Source organism: Dermochelys coriacea, chromosome 8 (assembly GCF_009764565.3).
Source record: "Dermochelys coriacea isolate rDerCor1 chromosome 8, rDerCor1.pri.v4, whole genome shotgun sequence".
NCBI lineage: Eukaryota > Metazoa > Chordata > Testudines > Dermochelyidae > Dermochelys > Dermochelys coriacea.
The window spans coordinates 35613701-35632536 of NC_050075.1; the positions used below are offsets into that span (position 1 = coordinate 35613701).

General features: G+C 46.1%; 1 protein-coding gene and 1 long non-coding RNA gene across 5 annotated transcripts in view; one reads left to right on the plus strand and one right to left on the minus strand.

Moving 5' to 3' along the window:
* Positions 1 to 4443: 4443 nt before the first annotated feature.
* Positions 4444 to 12255, minus strand: LOC122461244. The gene is made up of 3 exons (XR_006283109.1): positions 12109 to 12255; positions 9919 to 11335; positions 4444 to 5541 (listed from the first exon to the last, which is right to left on the minus strand). It is a non-coding gene; the product is annotated as an uncharacterized LOC122461244 (long non-coding RNA).
* A 2-nt stretch (positions 12256 to 12257) lies between these two features.
* Positions 12258 to 18836, plus strand: part of UBE2D2 (ubiquitin conjugating enzyme E2 D2) — a 49644-nt gene continuing 43065 nt past the window's right edge. For 2 of the 4 annotated variants that reach the window (XR_006283108.1, XM_038412768.2), the window contains exon 1: positions 12258 to 12717. Coding sequence is in view for 1 of the 4 variants with exons in the window: in XM_038412768.2 (XP_038268696.1) it covers positions 12694 to 12717 (24 nt within the window). In the remaining 3 variants the exon portion in view is untranslated. Of the gene's footprint in view, positions 12718 to 12745; positions 13446 to 13625; positions 13709 to 18836 lie in introns of those variants that run through there. The other 2 variants (XM_043520150.1, XM_038412769.2) reach the window with 2 other exon arrangements.

Here is an 18836-nt window from a genome sequence, read left to right on the forward strand (position 1 = left end):
AGTCGGTTTTGTAGAAAGCGTTTTTATACAGTCGAGTGTGTGTGTCCCCACACAAATGCTCTAAGTGCATGTAGTCGGCGGACTGTGTCCACAGTACCGAGGCAACTGTCGACTTCCGGAGCTTTACACTGTGGGTAGCTATCCCACAGTTCCCGCAGTCTCCACCACCCATTTGAATTCTGGGTAGAAATCCCAGTGCCTGATGGGGCTAAAACATTGTCGTGGGTGGTTCTGGGTACATATCGTCAGGCCCCCATTCCCTCCCTCCCTCTGTAAAAGCAAGGGCAGACAATCGTTTTGCACCTTTTTTCGTGAGTTATCTGTGCAGACGCCATACCATGGCAAGCATGGAGCCAGCTCAGCTAACCGTCACCGTATGTCTCCTGGGTGCTGGCAGACGTGGTACTGCATTGCTACACAGCAGCAGTTTATTGCCTTTTGGCAGCAGACAGTGCAGTATGACTGGTAGTTGTTGTCAACGTAGTCCTCTTTTAACTGGGCGCCTGGGCAAACATGGGAGTGACTCAGCCAGGTCATTTCCCTTGTTTCATCTCATGGCGATTGAGTCCTACCAGCAGTGCACTGTCTTTTAATCTACAGCCAGCAGAAGATGATCGCCAGCAGTCATACTGCACCATCTTCTGCCAAGCACCCAGGAAGTTACGATCTCTAGTGGTCATACTGCACAGTCTGCTGCCAGCAAGATGTATAAAGATAGATGAAGTGCCTCAAAACAAGAAATAGACCAGATTTGTTTTGTATTCATTTTCTCCTATCTCCCTCCCTCTGTGAAATCAACGGCCTGCTAAACCCAGTTTTGAGTGCTGTCCTTGAGGTTTTGAGTTCTATCCTTGAGGCGGCCATTCAGTTTCTCGCAAAGCCACCCCCTGTGTTGATTTTTAATTCCCTGTAAGCCACGTCGTCAGTCGCCCCTCCCTCCGTCAGGGCAACAGCCGACAATTGTTCTGCATCTTTTTTTCTGTGCAGACGCCATACCATGGCAGGCATGGAGCCCGCTCAGATAACTTTTGCAATTAGGAGCACGTTAAACACCACACGCGTTATCCAGCAGTATATGCAGCACCAGAACCTGGCAAAGCGAAACCGGGTGAGTAGGCAATGTCAGCGCGGTTACGAGAGTGATGAGGACATGGACACAGACTTCTCTCAAAGCACGTGCCCTGGCAATGTGGGCATCATGGTGCTAATGGGGCAAACTCATGCGGTGGAATGCCAATTCTGGGCGCAGGAAACAAACACGGACTGATGGGACCACATAGTGTTGCAGGTCTGGGACGATTCTCAGTGGCTGCGAAACTTTCGCATGCGTAAGAGCACTTTCATGGAACTTTGTGACTTGCTTTCCCCTGCCCTGAGGTGCAATAATACCAAGATGAGAGCAGCCCTCACAGTTGAGAAGCGAGTGACAGTAGCCCTGTGGAAGCTTGCAACGCCAGACAGCTACCAGTCAGTCGGGAATCAATTTGGAGTGGGCAAATCTACTGTGGGGGCTGCTGTGATGCAAGTAGCCAACGCAATCAAAGATCTGCTGATATCAAGGGTAGTGACTTTGGGAAATGTGCAGGTCATAGTGGATGGCTTTGCTGCAATGGGATTCCCTAACTCTCTGGTGGGGCTATAGACAGAACCCATATTCCTATCTTGGCACTGGAGCACCAAGCCAGCGAATACATAAACCGCAAGGGGTACTTTTCAATAGTGCTGCAAGCACTGGTGGATCACAAGGGACGTTTCACCAACATCAACGTGGGATGGCCGGGAAAGGTACATGACGCTTGCATCTTCAGGAACTCTGGTCTGTTTCAAAAGCTGCAGGAAGGGACTTCCTTCCCAGACCAGAAAATAACCATTGGGGATGTTGAAATGCATATAGTTATCCTTGGGGACCTAGCCTACCCCTTAATGCCATGGCTCATGAAACCATACATAGGCAGCCTGGAGAGCAGTCAGGAGCTGTTCAACTACAGGCTGAGCAAGTGCAGAATGGTGGTAGAATGTGCATTTGGACATGTAAAAGCGCGCTGGCGCAGTTTACTGACTCAGTTAGACCTCAGTGAAACCAATATTCCCACTGTTATTACTGCTTGCTGTGCGCTCCACAATATCTGTGAGAGTAAGGGGGAGACATTTATAGCGGGGTGGGAGGCTGAGGCAAATCGCCTGGCTGCTGGTTACGCACAGCCAGACACCAGAGCGGTTAGAAGAGCACAGGAGGGTGCGCATCAGAAAAGCTTTGAAAACCAGTTTCATGACTGGCCAGGCTACAGTGTGAAAGTTCTGTTTGTTTCTCCTTGATGAAACCCCCCGCCCCTTGGTTCACTCTACTTCCCTGTAAGTTAACCACCCTCCCCACCTCCCTTCGATCACCACTTGCAGAGGCAATAAAGTCATTGTTGCTTCACATTCATGCATTCTTTATTAATTCATCACACAAATAGGGGGATGATTACCAGGGTAGCCCAGGAGGGGTGGTGGAGGAGGGAAGGACAAGGCCACACAGCACTTTAAAACTTATTGAATGCCAGCCTTCTGTTACTTGGCCAATCCTCTGGGGTGGAGTGGCTGGGTGGCCGGAGGCCCCCCCCCCACCGCATTCTTGGGTGTCTGGGGGAGGAGGATATGGAACTTGGGGAGGAGGGCGGTTGGTTACACAGGGGCTGTAGTGGCGGTCTGTGCTCCTGCTGCCTTTCCTGCAGCTCAACCATACGCTGGAGCATATTAGTTTGATCCTCCAGGAGCCTCAGCATTGAATCCTGCCTCCTCTCATCACGCTGCCGCCACCTTTCAGCTTCAGCCCTCAATTCAGCCCGCCCCTTACTCTCTTCAGCCCGCCACCTCTCCTCCCGGTCATTTTGTGCTTTCCTGCACTCTGACATTGTTTGCCTCCACGCATTTGTCTGTGCTCTGTCAGTGTGGGAGGACAGCATGAGCTCAGAGAACATTACATCTCGAGTGTATTTTTTTCCACCTTCTAATCTTCGCTAGCCTCTGGGAAGGAGAAGATCCTGTAATCCTTGAAACACATGTAGCTGGTGGAGAGAAAAAAAAAAAGGGACAGTGGTATTTAAAAAGACACATTTTATAGAACAATGGGTACACTCTTTCACGGTACATCTTGCTGTTAACATTACATACATAGCACATGTGCTTTCATTACAAGGTCGCATTTTGCCTCCCCCCACCGCATGGCTAACAGTGGGGAACATTTCTGTTCAGCCATAGGCAAACAGCCCAGCAGGAACAGGCACCTCTGAATGTCCCCTTAAGAAAAGCACCCTATTTCAACCAGGTGACCATGAATGATGTCACTCTCCTAAGGATAACACAGAGAGATAAAGAACAGATGTTGTTTGAACGCCAGCAAACATACACTGCAATGCTTTGTTCTACAATGATTCCCGAGTACGTGCTACTGGCCTGGAGTGGTAAAGTGTCCTACCATGGTGGATGGAATAAGGCTGCCCTCCCCAGAAACCTTTTGCAAAGGCTTTGGGAGTATATCCAGGAGAGCCACGAATGCCAGGGCAAATTAATCATTAAACATGCTGGCTTTTAAACCTTGTATAGTATTTTAAAAGGTACACTCACCGGAGGTCCCTTCTCCGCCTGGTGGGTCTGGGAGGCAGCCTTGGGTGGGTTGGGGGGTACTGGCTCCAGGTCCAGGGTGAGAAACAGTTCCTGGCTGTTGGGAAAACCGGTTTCTCCACTTGTTTGCTGTGAGCTATCTACAACCTCATCATCATCGTCTTCCTCATCCCCAAAACCTGCTTCCGTGTTGCCTCCATCTTCATTGAAGGAGTCAAACAACATGGCTGGGGTAATGGTGGCTGAACTCCCTAAAATGGCATGCAGCTCATCATAGAAGCGGCATATTTGGGGCTCTGACCCGGAGCGGCCGTTTGTCTCTCTGGTTTTCTGGTAGGCTTGCCTCAGCTCCTTAAATTTCATGCGGCGCTGATTCAGGTCCCTATTATGGCCTCTGTCCTTCATGCCCTGGGAGATTTTCACAAATGTTTTGGCATTTCGAAAACTGGAACATAGTTCTGATAGCACGGATTCCTCTCCCCATACAGCGATCAGATCCCGTATCTCCTATTCGGTCCATGCTGGAGCTTTTTTTGCAATTCTGGGACTCCATCATGGTCACCTCTGCTGATGAGCTCTGCATGGTCACCTGCAGCTGCCACACTGGCCAAACAGGAAATTGAAATTCAAAAGTTCACGGGCCTTTTCCTGTCTACCTGGTCAGTGCATCTGAGTTGAGAGTGCTGTCCAGAGCGGTCACAATGGAGCACTCTGGGATAGCTCCCGGAGGCCAATACTGTCTAATTGCGTCCACAGTATCCCAAATTCAACCCAGCAAAACTGATTTCAGTGCTAATCCCCTTGTCGGGGGTGGAGTAAGGAAATCAATTTTAAGAGCCCTTTAAGTCGAAAAAAAGGGCTTCATCATGTGGAAGGGTGCAGGGTTAAGTCAATTTAATGCTGCTAAATTTGACCTCAACGCCTACTGTAGACCAGGGCTAAGAGCTATACAAATAATTAGTAAGTGTGGTAAGTCTAAGAGGACATCAGCAAGCCCTCCTACCACTGTTAATTTCACCTGAACCTGAGGGGAAGGAGAAACAGCAAATATACCAGCATGTTACCTGGCAACCTACCACTGGATTAGAAATGGGCATTAATCACAAATGGATATGTGGCATTAAACCCTAGACCCAATGTAAACCCTATCCTGGGCAAATCCTTGAAGCATTGTATCTGACTCAGACAGAGATCTGAGAGTTCTATCCTTTTTAGAAGTCTGGTAACTTTTGCACGGTGTGTCATATTCAACAAGTGTTCTGAATTTGATTTGACTCACAGGGTGTTTGTATGCAGCATTGTTGTAACCATATTGGTCCTGGTATATTAGAGAAACAGGGTTTCTAACAACTTTTATTGGACAAACTTCTGTTGGGATGAGAGGGACAAGCTTTAGATCATGTGACAAAATGGCCAGTGTTGATATTGGAGGGTCCCAAAACTTTCTTGGCAGGGGGGCTAGAACACCACCTCTTCCCCTGCTCTTGGGGCACCAAGGGCCCCACTAATGGCCCAGGAAGGTGGTAGAGGAGGGAAGCAGGGAAGGAGTCTGGGTTTGCTCCTCACTCTGAGCCTCAGCCCCTCTCAACCGCTGTGCGTTTCTTACCCTCTTCCCTCTGAGGTAAGGTTTCTCTCAGTCCTTGATGCTGGGGGAGGGAGTCTCCCTTCCTCCAGATCTCTGGTCTTTCAATTCTCAGCAACACACCTCCAAACTCCAGTCCTCTCTCTTTCCTCACTCCACCCTGTCTACCTGAAGCAGGATTTTTTTTTATTAGGTTCATGACAGGGCCTTAATTGACAAGTACTCCAATTAATCTGTAGTAACCTTCCCTAGTCTACAGGGAACCATGCCTTAATTAGCCTAGGGCTTATATATCTCCCTTCAAGACTCTTCCACTGCTCCATCAACAACGTACAGAAAGCGCTTCTTCAGGTCTGGAAAAGATACAGTGTCACAGCTAAATAGAAGATTAAATGGACAGTTTAGCACAAGTAGTTAGCACATAAGAATATAAGAATGGCCATACTGGGTCAGACCAAAGATCCATCTTGCTCAGTATCTTGTCTTCTGACAGTGGCCAATGCCAGGTTCCCCAGAGGAAATGAACATAATAGTTCATTAACATCAAGTGATCCATCGCCTGTCACCAATTCCCAGCTTCTGGCAAACAGAAGCTAGGAGACACCATCCCTGTCCATCCTGGCTAATTGCCATTGATGGACCTTCCTCCATGAACTTATCTAGTTCTTTTTTTAACCCTGATATAGTCTGGGCCTTCACAACATCCTCTGGCAAGAGCTCTACAGGTTGACTGTGCATTGTGTGAAAAAATACTTCCTTTTGTTTGTTTTAAATCTGCTGCCTATTAATTTGATTTGGCGACCCCTAGTTCTTGTGTTATGAGGAGTAAATAACACTTCCTTATTTACTTTCTCCACACCAGTCATGATTTTATAGATCTCTATCATATCCCCCTTAGTCATCCCTTTTCCAAGCTGAAAAGTCCCAATCTTATTAATCTCTCCTCATATGGAAGCTGTTCCATACCCCTAATTATTTTTGTTTCCCTTTTCTGAATCTTTTCCAATTCCAATATATCTTTTTTGAGATGGGGCAGCCACATCTGCATGCACTATTCAAGATGTGGGCATACCGTGGAGTTATGCAGAGGCAATATGATATTTTCTGTCTTATTACCTATCCCTTTCTTAACGATTTCCAACATTTTGTTCACTTTTTTGACTGCTGCTGCACATTGAGTGGATGTTTTCAGAGAATTATCCACAATGACTCCAAGATCTCTTTCTTGAGTGGTAGCAGCTAAGTTAGACCCAATCATTTATATATATAGCTGGGATTATGTTTTCCAATGTGCATTACTTTGCATTTATCAACCTTGAATTTTATCTGCCATTTTGTTGCCCAGTCACCCAGTTTGAGAGATCCTTTTGTAGCTCTTTCCAGTCTGCTTTGGATTTAACTATCTTGAGTAGTTTTGTATCATCTGCAAATTTTGCTGTCTCACTTTTTATCCCTTCTTTCAGATCATTTATGAATTTGTTGAATAGGACTGGGCCCGTACAGACCCCTGGGGGACACCACTATTTACCTCACTCCACTCTGAAAACTGACCCTTTATTCCTACCCATTGTTTCCTATCTTTTAACTAGTTAACAGTCCATAAGAGGACTCCCTGTTATCCTATGACAGCTTTGTTTGCTTAAGAGCCTTTGGTGAGGGACCTTGTCAAAGGCTTTCTGAAAATCTAAGTACATTATATCCACTGGATGCCCCTTGTCCACATGCTTGTTGACCCCCTCCAAGAATTCTAGTAGACTGGTGAGGCATGATTTCCCTTTACAAAAAACATGTTGACTCCTCCGCAACAAATTATGTTAATCTATGTATCTGACAATTTTGTTCTTTACTATAGTGTCAACCAGTTTGCCCAGTACTGAAGTCAAGCTTATTGGCCTGTAATTGACAGGATCACCTCTGAAGCCCTTTTTAAAAATCGGTGTCACATTAGCTATCTTCTGGTCATTTGGTACAGAAGCTGATTTAAATGATAGGTTATGGACTACAGTTATTAGTTCTACAATTTCACATGTGAGTTCCTTCAGAACTCTTGGGTGAATACCATCTGGTCCTGGTGACTTATTACTGTTTAGTTTATCGATTTGTTCCAAAACCTCCTCTAATGACACCTCAATCTGGGACAGTTCCTCTGATTTGTCACCTAAAAAGAATGGCTCAGGTTTGGAAATCTCCCTCACATCCTCAGTCGTGAAGACCAATGAAAATAATTCATTTAGTTTCTTCGCAGTGGCTTTATTGTCCTTGAGTGCTCCTTTAGCATCTTGATCATCCAGTGGCCCCACTGGTTTAGCAGGCTTCCTGCTTCTGATGTATTTAAAATGTTTTTTGCTATTACTTTTTGAGTCTTTGGCTAGGTGTTCTTCAAATTCTTTTTTTGCCTTCCTAATGATATTTTTACACTTCATTTGCCAGAGTTTATGTTCTTTTCTATTTTCCTCATTGATAGGATTTAACTTCCACTTTTTAAAGGATGCCTTTTTGCTTCTCACTGCTTCTTTTACTTTGTTGTTTAGCCATGGTGGCACTTTTTTCTGGTTCTCTTATTATGTTTTTTAATTTGGGGTATTCATTTAAGTTGAGCCTCTATTATGGTGTCTTTAAAAAGTTTCCATGCAGCTTGTAGGGATTTCACTTTTGGCACTGTAGTGTTTAATTTCTGTTCAACTAACTTCCTTGTTTTTGTGTAGTCCCCCTTTCTGAAATTAAATGCTAGTGTTGGGCTGCTGTGGTGTTTTCCCTGCCACAGAGATGTTAAATTTAATTATATTATGGTCACTATTACCAAGCAGTCCAGCTATAATAATCTCTTGGACCAGATCCTGTGCTCCACTTAGGACTAAATTAAGAATTGCCTCTCCTCTTGTGGGTTCCAGGACTAGCTGCTCCAAGAAATAGTCATTTAAGGTGTCAAAAAACTTTATCTCCGCATTCTGTCCTGAGGTGACATGTACCCAGTCAATATGGGGATAGCTGAAATCCCCCATTATTATTTTTTTATTTTAATAGCCTCTCTAATCTCCCTGTGCATTTCAGAGTCACTATCAACATCATGGTCAGGTGGTTGGTAAAATATCCCTACTGTAATATTTTGATTATTAGAGCATGGAATTACTATCCATAGAGATTCTATTGTGCAGTTTGATTCATTTAAGATTTTTACTTCGAATCTATGCTTTCTTTCACATGCCACTCCCCTACCAGCAGGACCAGTTCTGTCCTTCTGATATATGTTGTATCCTGATATTACTGTGTCCCATTGATTATCCTCATCCCACTAAGTTTCTGTGATGCCTATTATATCAATATCCTCATTTAATACAAGACACTCTAGTTCACACATCTTATTATTTAGACTTCTAGCATTGGTATAATCACTTTAAAAACTTTTCACTTTTTAGCTGTCTGCCATTACAAGATGTAATTGAATGGGATTTTTCATTTGACTGTTTCTCATCAGATCCTACCTGTATTTTATCATCTTCCATCCTCTCCTCCTTACTAGAACGTAGAGAATTTCCATTAATAGATCCTCCCCTAAAGGATGTCTCTATCTGAATCACATGCTCCTCCACACCTGTCGGTTTTCCTCCAGCCTTAATTTAAAAACTGCTCTACGATCTTTTTTAAGTACCAGCAATCTGGTTCCATTTTGGTTTAGCTGGAGCCCACCCTTCCTCTAGAGGCTCCCCGTTTCCCTAGGTGAAGTGGCCTAACACCCCTGTAGTTGTAGACAAAAAAGGGAGTAGGTTACAGATTGTCGTAATAAACCATAAACCCAGTATCTTTATTAAGACCATGATTTTTAGTGTCTAGCAAAGTTATGAGTTTAAGATCCCAGGCTCTTTTAAAAGTGTTGTGCAGGTTTCCTTTGAGGATGAGGACTGATAGGTCAGACATAGAGTGATCACCCACATGTAATATGGTATTTTATGTCTATTATAATTTTCCTGCGTGAGCTCATTCGAGAGCATAGTGATTGGTTTCACCAACATAGTTGTTATAGGGGCATTTAGTGCATTGGATGAGTTATAGCACATGTTGAGATTGGCATGTGTAAGATCCCTGCATCTTGAACAGTGTGTTGAGGGAGGTGCTGATCGTTCTAGCAGAGTAGATATATCTGCAGGTTTTGTATCTGTTCTGGCAAGGTCTATGGGGAGCTTGCTTCTGATGATGAGCTTGGAGGTGTGTGTGTGGGGGAGGGGAGATGGTTTGAAGACCAGAAGAGGGGATTCAGGATAGGGATGTAAATATTATTTTAAAACTTAACCGTTTAAACAATTAAAATTGAATTGGTTAACCGATACAAGGGAGAGGGGCTGGGGTCGCTCCAGCTGGCTGGGGCAGGCAGGTGCAGCTAGGGCTGCTCTAGTCAACTGGCACGGGGCTGTGGTTACTCTGGCCGGTGCGGCTTGGGCTGCTCCGGCAGGGGGCTAACGGTTAGGGTGGGTTAACCAGTAAAACTAATGCTTACCAGTTAACCATTTCATATTTTACATCCCTAGTTCAGGAAAGCTTTCTTTCAGGAGAGGGTCCCTAGTGAGCATGGGTTGTAGTTGTTACAACCCCATCCTGCAAGGGTGGGGAATGTTTAACCTGGATTGTATTAGGCAGAGCATGACTAAGGAAGTTTCCACATTGTTTTGTCCAACCCTCCCAATTTTGTGTCAGCAAGAGTTGATTACATGACAATGATTCATCTACCAGCTCACTTGAACTAATGAGCCATTTCCTCAGCTTTAGGTCTCCAGATGGCTTGCAATTGTCACACAGGAGTAGGCTCCTTGCAAGGGAAGTATCTTCTTCCTGAAGCATCATGGTGGCTCCCTTGCAGAAGAATAACACTAGAATAAGTAGCGATAGGATTGCATGCCCCTAACCAGAAATCATACAAAATCAAGTGGTAAGAACAATAAAGCAATTTGATTGTTTTTCTTTTCCTTATGCAAATGTAGTGACTCATAATATGTATTATTATACTCCAAATGGGTAAGTCATGATTTCCACTGTTAGTGGTAGAAATGCTGGGATCACAGAAATCATCACAGAAAAAAATCACATCCGATGAAGTGAGCTGTAGCTCACAAAAGCTTATGCTCAAATGAATTTGTTAGTCGAAGGTGCCACAAGTACTCCTTTTCTTTCTGCGAATACAGACTAACACGGCTGCTACTCTGAAACCAGAAAATAACTGTTGCTACACAATCAGAAAAAAAAAAAATCAGATACTTCCAGCTAGGCAGCTGGTTAAATAGCTGGAATTGCTGTTTTATTTCCACACAGCACAAGACAAAGCTGAGAAAATACCTGGTGGTAGCTATTCTTCTCCAAAGTTGCTGATGACAAATTGTCCATGCTATAATTTAAACGATAGCAGCACTTTCTACACTTTCAACTAGACTTTCTCTGCCTTGTGTTAATTGGCTGTTTGCTCCCTCTCTCTTCACCTCAGCACCTCTCATCTGTCCTATTCCCCACCTGATTATCTTTTCATTTAGCTTATCCCCTCCTAAGTAAACCCACCCCTCTCCAAAAATCATAGAACATGACACTTGCTGCCATCACATTGTTCACTCTCCCTGCATATCCTACCCCTTCCCTCCCCGTGTGTCTTATCTATTTAGATTAACTCTTCAGGGCAGGAATTGACTACTGTGTTTGTACAATGCCACTGGCCCCAAGGCAGTGCTGTAATAAATGAGATGAATTACTGTTCAAAAATACTGTAGAACTATGGTTGAGAACAATTTGCCAGAAGACTGAGTGCCACATCGCTTTCTGCGTGTATTTAACAGTTCAAGCTTCGCTATGAATTTGTCCCTTCAGGTACTCAATTGCATGATTTTTTAATGGGTTCTTTTAACTCATTTTAAACTACTTGCAAATACTGTTACATGGCATACTATGAACAAGGCACCAAATGTACATCAAAGAGGGGAAGCAACAGAAAGGCAGAAAAGGAGAGGCACAGAAAACAAGAGCAACCCAAAGATACATTCTTCTGGACATTTCACATTTTTTCAGCTGAGTGGCAAGACATTATGCTATGTCGAAGAAAAGATAGCTTCTCAGCCTGGTCTGCATGATCACAGGCTCCCCTATTCCTGCTTTTCCCCACTGCAGGGTTACCTACAACCATGGGGGGGGGGGGGGGAGAGAAGAACGAACAAGTATTATTACAGCCTTTGGAACATATATTTAAAACTGAACCTCCTCCCACCCCCCCCGTCCCCAAACTAGGCCTCAAGTCCTTTCAGTACTGCCTGTAGAGCAGAAAGTCTAGACTTTCACAGGACCAGCCTTTGTGCAGACAACCATTACTCCTAGAGACTTCCAACTTCTCCTTTCAGCCGGGCTTTCAGAGAAAGTCCATGAGAGGATCTCTTCCCCCTTGTCACCTCCACGGCTTAGACCATGTTGTGGGTCACCAGCCAAGAGGTGAGGGCCGAAGGCTTACCATTCAGAGCTCTTAAGGGGTAGGCCAAAGTGCACCTGACCTCGCCCACCGGCGCAGGCCCTGGCAGAAGCCAGGGGCAAGGAACCCTAGTGCAGGCAGGTACTTGCTCAGGGAGCTGGTGCACGGCCTCCAGCCCGAAAGCGAGGAGCACGGGGCCTCTGGAAGAGGGGGGCAGGGGCAGCACGGGCCCCCCGGGGGAAGCGGGGTGGTCACGGGGCCAGGCCGGAGAGAGGGGACGGGGGCCCTTGGAGGGAGGGAGGGAGGGAGGGAGGGGCGGCACGGGCCCAGGCCGGAGAGAGGAGGGGACGGGGGCTCCGGGAGGAGAAAGGGAGGCGGGGGAGGGGGGGGGGTCACGGGCCCAGGTCGGAGAGAGGACGGGATAGGTCCCCGGACGGGGTGGAGGCGGCGCTCCCCTTTCCCTGCAGCGCCGGGTCCCGATACGTACTGCAGCCGGGCGCGCGGCTGTAACCGGCCCCGGCCCCGGCCCCCCCCGCACCGCGTAGCCGTTCCAAGTGTCTCCGCTACTCTACCCCTCTACTATCCGGAACCTCTTTATTTCTCTTCTCGCGAGCAGTTACTTCACTCCACCCCCTTCCCTCCCTGATCGTATCCTTCCGCTTCTCCGAGCCCCTTTCTGGAGAGTTCTGTGCGAAAGGAGAGTGAGGAAATAGTCCCTGTGCCCGAGCGGGCCCCATCACCAGGTGCTGCTGCCCCTCCGCCCGGCTGCCCCGCTGGTGACTATTGGGATGGTGGCGGAGTGATACAGCCTCGCAGGCGGCAGCGCATAAAGGCCCCGCGGTGTGATGCGGTTGCAGCTGCGGCAGCGAGCAAGAACCCAGCGGCCGCCGGGGAAAGAGAGCGTGGGGCCCACCCGCCGCACCGAGATAGCCGCCGCGCCGCCTCCCAACAGCGCCGCCACCGCCGCGCCCCTCCCCCCGCGAAATAATCCCGAGCGAGCTCCCCTCCCTCCCTCCCCCGCACCGCCCGAGCCGCGCGCCCCCCTCCCCGCGCCGAGCCCCTCACACAGACAATGGCGCTGAAGAGAATCCATAAGGTAAGGGCTCGCGGGCTGGGGCGTCGCGCGCAGGGAGGGCCCGGTCGGGCTCCGGCTCCGGCTCCGGCTCCGCCGCCCGGGAGAGAGGCTACCTCCTGTTCCCAGCCGCCACCTCGGGCTCCTCGTCCCCTCCCGGCTGAGCTCAGGCCGCAGCCAGGGGCTGGGCCTCGGCGGTGCTGTAGGCCCCGCGAAGGGCCTGGCCTCGCCCCCCGGGGAGCGCAGGGACCCGGCTCCCGTGTGCTGGGCGCGGGGGGGGGGGTGCTCCCCGGGTTCCTCCTTTGCTCCCCAGCAGGGGGCTGGAGGCGGCCTCGTGGGGAGGGAGGCCGGGTGGGGGGCCGCCCGTCCCCCCCCCCCCCTTACGTAACCTCGCTGGCAGGGGCTGCCCGCGCCGGAGCTGGGCCTCCCCGGCGGCCCGTGTGAGCTGCGCCGAGAGGGAGCCTGCTCGGGAAGGGGCTTCCCGCAACCCCCCGAGCGGGGCTCCAGGCAGGCGGCTCTGAATCGGGAGCCAGCCGACTCGCGTGGCCGAGGTAGAGGTGTTGGTTCTCGCTGTCAGCCCCGCGGGCTCTGGCCGGCCCGGGACCGTCCCTTCTCAGCCATCGCTGGGCGAACCGAGCTGGCCTGAAGGGACCCCGGCACGGGGCGGTTTGGGGCTTTGTTGTTTTGAGTGTCGAAAAGCCAAGTAGTGAGAGAAATGTAGCCTAGAGAGAGGAGTGACATTGGAAGAGCAGGTTTCAGAGTAGCAGCCGTGTTAGTCTGTATTCGCAAAAAGAAAAGGAGGACTTGTGGCACCTTAGAGACTAACAAAATGCAGCCGATGAAGTGAGCTGTAGCTCCCGAAAGCTTATGCTCTAATAAATTTGTTAGTCTCTAAGGTGCCACAAGTCCTCCTTTTCTTTTCGTAAGAGCAGAAAGCGAAAGCTGAAAAAGTGACGGTGAGGGATTGTAGCCAGACTCCTCAAACCTCCTGCGTTTTTATCAACGGGTCTTTAAGGTCAATAACTTCTTGACTAAAGAAAACCATTATTAAATCTTGAACACATGGCCTTCTATTTAGGGGGTTAGTGCTCAAATATGCACCCACAGAAGCTGAAATTTGTAATGGTAAACAAGCAGAAAAACCTCTAGATCTTTTATGAGTTGAAGGACCAAAATCAACTATACATTTTTTTAAACTGGGTGACAAAACCTGAGGCAGAAGAGAATCCTGGTTGCTCACTTAGTTGCATGGTCTCTGCATAAGACTCTAATACAGGGCATCAAAATACTGAGTAAGGAGGTGGTATTTTTTTAGTCACTCTAAGGAGAAAGCATGTTAGGATCCGAGGAAGGCCCCAAAAGTCTCCCTCCTCCATGGGGGACGTGTAAGGTGCTGCCCAGGAGGTTTTTTTTGAGGGTGAAGGTAATCCTTTTTGTAGGAATTGCTATCTAACCCCAAATCCTGAAACTCAGGAAGTCCTTCCCAGGTGCAAGTTTGCTTTTGTTTAACTTCAGTGTTGAGTGTGGCAACATTAATAGGCACATGTACTTGCTGTATGAGCTTGTATTTTTCCTCAGCTGGAAAATTTACCCAGTAAGAATTTTAAACCTTCTAGGGAAGTCCTTAATTGACCTTTGTAACTGTTGTGTCTAGTATATTGTTACTCTGCACAAACATTTTGGGTCTACGCAGTTTCAGTTTTAATTTCTGTTAATCAGAAGCTACACTGTATCAGATTTTTGTATTTTGGAGGGTGGATTTTCATAATCTATTCCTCCCTTTTCATCCCCTATACCACTACTGGATTGTCTGTTAGTGGAGGGTGAAGTGACCATAGTTGTCAAACTGATTAGCTGAATATATTTAGCTAGACATAATAGTACAATGCTATTGTTCATTTACAAGTGGCTTCATCATAACATGGTTACTTAACACATCTGCAGGAAAATATACCTAAAAAACTTGTCCTAAACTCCTATCTCCTAGTCTTTTTGTAGGAGACTGTCAGTTTCTCTTGTACTTTGGAAAGCATTATAAGAAATTCTTAAGGAGTCATCCCCATAGTACCTAATAAGATCTGCAAAGGACAGCTATCCAAGAGTAAACTATTGAGGAATCTTTTGCTACCCTACTTATTCTGCCAAACAAATGGAACACTTCTCCAAAACAAAATCCAGCCCTGAACTGACTTTTAAGTCCAAGCCCCATGTGTTCACCTTCCTCTGTTTTCAAGTGTGGATTCTGTTTCGATTCTAACTCAAGTCGGATAAAGTGTATAGCTGGTTTCAGAGTAGCAGCCGTGTTAGTCTGTATCCGCAAAAAGAAAAGGAGGATTTGTGGGACCTTAGAGACTAACAAATTTATTTGAGCATAAGCTTTTGTGAGCTACAGCCCACTTCATCGGATGCATTCAATGGAAAATACAGTGGGGAGATTTATATACACAGAGAACATGAAACAAGCCACAAGTCCTCCTTTTCTTTTAGTGTATAGCTGGTGGCTGATGTGGAGATCTTTGAGGCCATTTCTGTTCTGATGCATCGAGCAGTGGACTTGCATTACAGATGCAGACTAACTTTTTTCCGCTGTGATTGCATGGCATTTGTAAGTGTTCAGGAAGCTTTCTTTTAATGCTTTCCATTGATCAAATTAAAGTAGCTCATTGAGTGCCAAAAAGCACCATTTCGAAAAAGCTTGTAAGCTTAAGATAGGTCTACGTGGGGAAATTTATTGGCATAACTATACCAGGTTACCTATAGCAATATAATTCCCCCATGTGGACCTGTACTTATGGAGTAAGAGTGCCTTTCTCTGGTGTAGCTTTTGTTGCTTTGTCAGAACTTTAGTGTCTTAAGCTAACTTGGAAAAAGGCACTCTTCTTCTGGAATTAAACCACTATAGTTAGCTGATAATTTCCCATGTCGAAAATAATTGTGATTTTACAGATATGCTAAGGATAGCACTGAGTCTACGCATGTTCACCAAACTGATATGCCTGTGAAATACCATTTGTATTACCTTTGCTTTCAGCTGGTTTAAATTCCAGTTTAATTGGCATCATTTCTGTCTGCACCAGCCTCGCACCCCTGTAGACAGCACTAAAATGACAAATGGTTCAGACAGTTCTCTCCCAGTGGCCTTTTCAAAGTCTCCTAGACTCAGAGTCCACTGTCTCTGCGGGTTTGTGCCAGGAACTGAGAAGTACCCAGAGGGAGTTGTAGCCAACTATAGAACAACACTAGCTTAAATATCATGCAGAACACTAGTAGGCATGGTACAAATGGTAAACCACACTAACTAGGCACTTTCAGTGCTGAAGTCTAGGCTGAAGTGGTTAGGTCATAACATGGCTTATTCACTCAACCTTTAATTCTTTGTGTTTTAACAATTCAAGACTTGAAGAAATTTCAGTCCTTGTAACAGATGGAAGACTGAAACTGAATAAATGTTCTTTCATCAGTTCACAAGGGTGTTGGTATGGTGGCTGCCCATGAATGCTGGTCTCATATTCCAAGATAATTATAATTTTGGGGAAGGATGGGGCACTTTAAAATAACCATACAAGCCAAATGTTGGCCATGGACAATTTATCTCTATAGCAACTAAAACTACATATAGCCCTTTTAATTCTAACATAGGAGGCATTCCAGTAGAGGGAAATGCACATTCTAAAATGCTAACTTTAAATAGGGGGCTGTTGGGGGGGAGGGGGGGAACCAAATCCCTTTGGGTGGGAAGGGCTCCTAAGCCATACATTTCTACAGAATTCAAACTTTCATTGAAAAAGTTTCTAGCGCTTTAAGATATTGTGACACTTAGGCCATGTCTATACTGCTTTGTAGTGTGGACTAAAGTGCTGTGCAGTAATTCCTGTGTTGATGCTGAAGACACTAATGTAAAGGTTTGTACTTTGCACTGAAGTAGTCCTGGAGAAGCAGCAGAATTCTTCATGGAGAAAGACCTCCCTTAAAAATCTCGTCAAAAGCTGGAATAGCAAATTCTCTCTCTCTCCCCCCCCGCCCCCCAAACTTTACTAGAGGAGATAGTTATGAGAAGTGGCTAATGTAGCAGCTGTCCAATAGACTTTGGAGTATGGGATAAGGAAGATGAAAGTTCTTACCTATGTTAGGAAATAGGGGTATCAGTCTCTGGCCTGTAGGCAGATGTTCATTGTGGGTAAGGCGCTGTGAACTGGGATTTGAGATCCCAAGGTTCAGTTCCTAGTTCTGCCACAAAATTTCTGTGTGACATTGGGCGAAGTCAATTTGTCTAATTTGTCCTTGCCTTGAAGCGGGGGGTTGGGTGGTCAGCTCACTAATGATATATTCTGGTACTGTGGGGATCGGAGTTACAGAAGTACTTATGTTTGTGATCCAAAAATTGAAGCCACTGGTCAATTTACAGGGACAGTCCCCTGGTGGGGTTATGGTCTGAGATGGCCTCTTGGGAATCGGGTCATTTCAGAGGGCAAAGCAAAGTTGCTTGAAGTCTGACTGTCAAGAGTTGTAGATGCTCCTAGAAGGTCTTATATGAAGTATGAAATCTGATACAGTGGCCACGTCTCACTCAGCAGGTATCCACAGGAGAGAGACTTGCTTTGGAGTTCTGTATTCTCTAGTCAGAGTGCTTTGAAGAAACGTTAGTCCTAAAACAGATGAGGTCTTGGATAAATTAAAGGCTATAAGGTAAACTGTCAGATCTCTTGGGTTGTGTTAGTCTGTTCCTTGCAGAAAATTTTCCTTCAGATTGCACAAGGGGCAATCTCAGCAGACCTTATCTGTATGTCTGCTGGTTTACATATCTACAAAGCTTGGGAAGCACTTCCCTGTTGGAAGAAGCAGATCTTAGGACAAACCTGAGAATGTGCAGGATGACCTCAAACTGGTCAGGAGATCCAGAGTCTCCTCCTTCCTCTCCACTAACTGGGGAACACTTGTCCCAACTCTTTCAGGCAAGGGAAAACATTTTGCTTGACGTCCTGTTCACAGCTGTATGCCAAATTCCAGCTCGTCTGCTTTTTCATGGATTCCTTATGGGAAACATTGAGAAATGATCTTAGTTCTGTTGAAAACAAACTCTAGAAGCGATGCCTGAGCTTTACAAAGGGAAAAGACTTTTATTCTAGTATTTCCTTATCTCCAAGAGGATCAGTAGTCTGTTGCCAGACTCAGGATCACTGCAAACATCTGAAGAAATCAAAATCTGTAGCTTCTTTGCACAGTATAATACCTACACCCCACCCGAAGGACAGCTTTAGGGCATCTCTGCTTTGGAAATAACTTATCAACATGTGGAAGCAAGGAAAGGCTGAAGTACCAGCTCAGATTCAAAATGGACAACAGTAATTGCCAGCACAAGGTGCTACCATCAGACCTTGTCATAACCAGAGAATTGAATCACTGGTAACTGAATGGATTGCTTGAATTAGCTCAAGCGCAAATCACTGTGAGCACTAACTATGCTGAATGAATTTAAATTTTGTCCTTTGTTCACACTATACTCAAACACTTTCACTTGCAATACCAGCTTTCAGAGTAGCAGCCGTGTTAGTCTGTATTCGCAAGTAGAAAAGGAGTACTTGTGGCACCTTAGAGACAAACAAATTTATTTGAGCATAAGCTTTCGTGATGCATCCGATGAAGTGAGCTGTAGCTCACGAAAGCTTATGCTCAAATAAATTTTAGTCTCTAAGGTGCCACAAGTACTCCTTTTCTACTTGCAATACCCTATGGGTACTTATCCTACAACTCCAGCTCTGTTCCAGAAGCAGTGCATTTTGGGAGACTTCAGAAGGCCACTGATGTATTGTGGGACAGTAGTGGAAGGACTAGGTGAACCATATCATCTTATCTGAATCCATACTGACACCAGTTCAGTCTGTACTGGTTAAGCATTACTGGTTATTTAGACTTCAGTTTTATTAAAATTCAACAACAAAGGGGGACTATATAAAGCCCTGTGCATTCTTGACATATATTGAGACCTTTACAAGCAGGTGATAAAATTTAAAAACTGACTAAAGCAGCAATATTCATCAAAACAAGATGTCTATATGGAAATTATCTTCTTCCTACTCCTCCATTCTGGAATCCAGGTCCAAAGGCATTTACAGGTGTAGAGTAACTTGGGTCAGTGGGAGAAG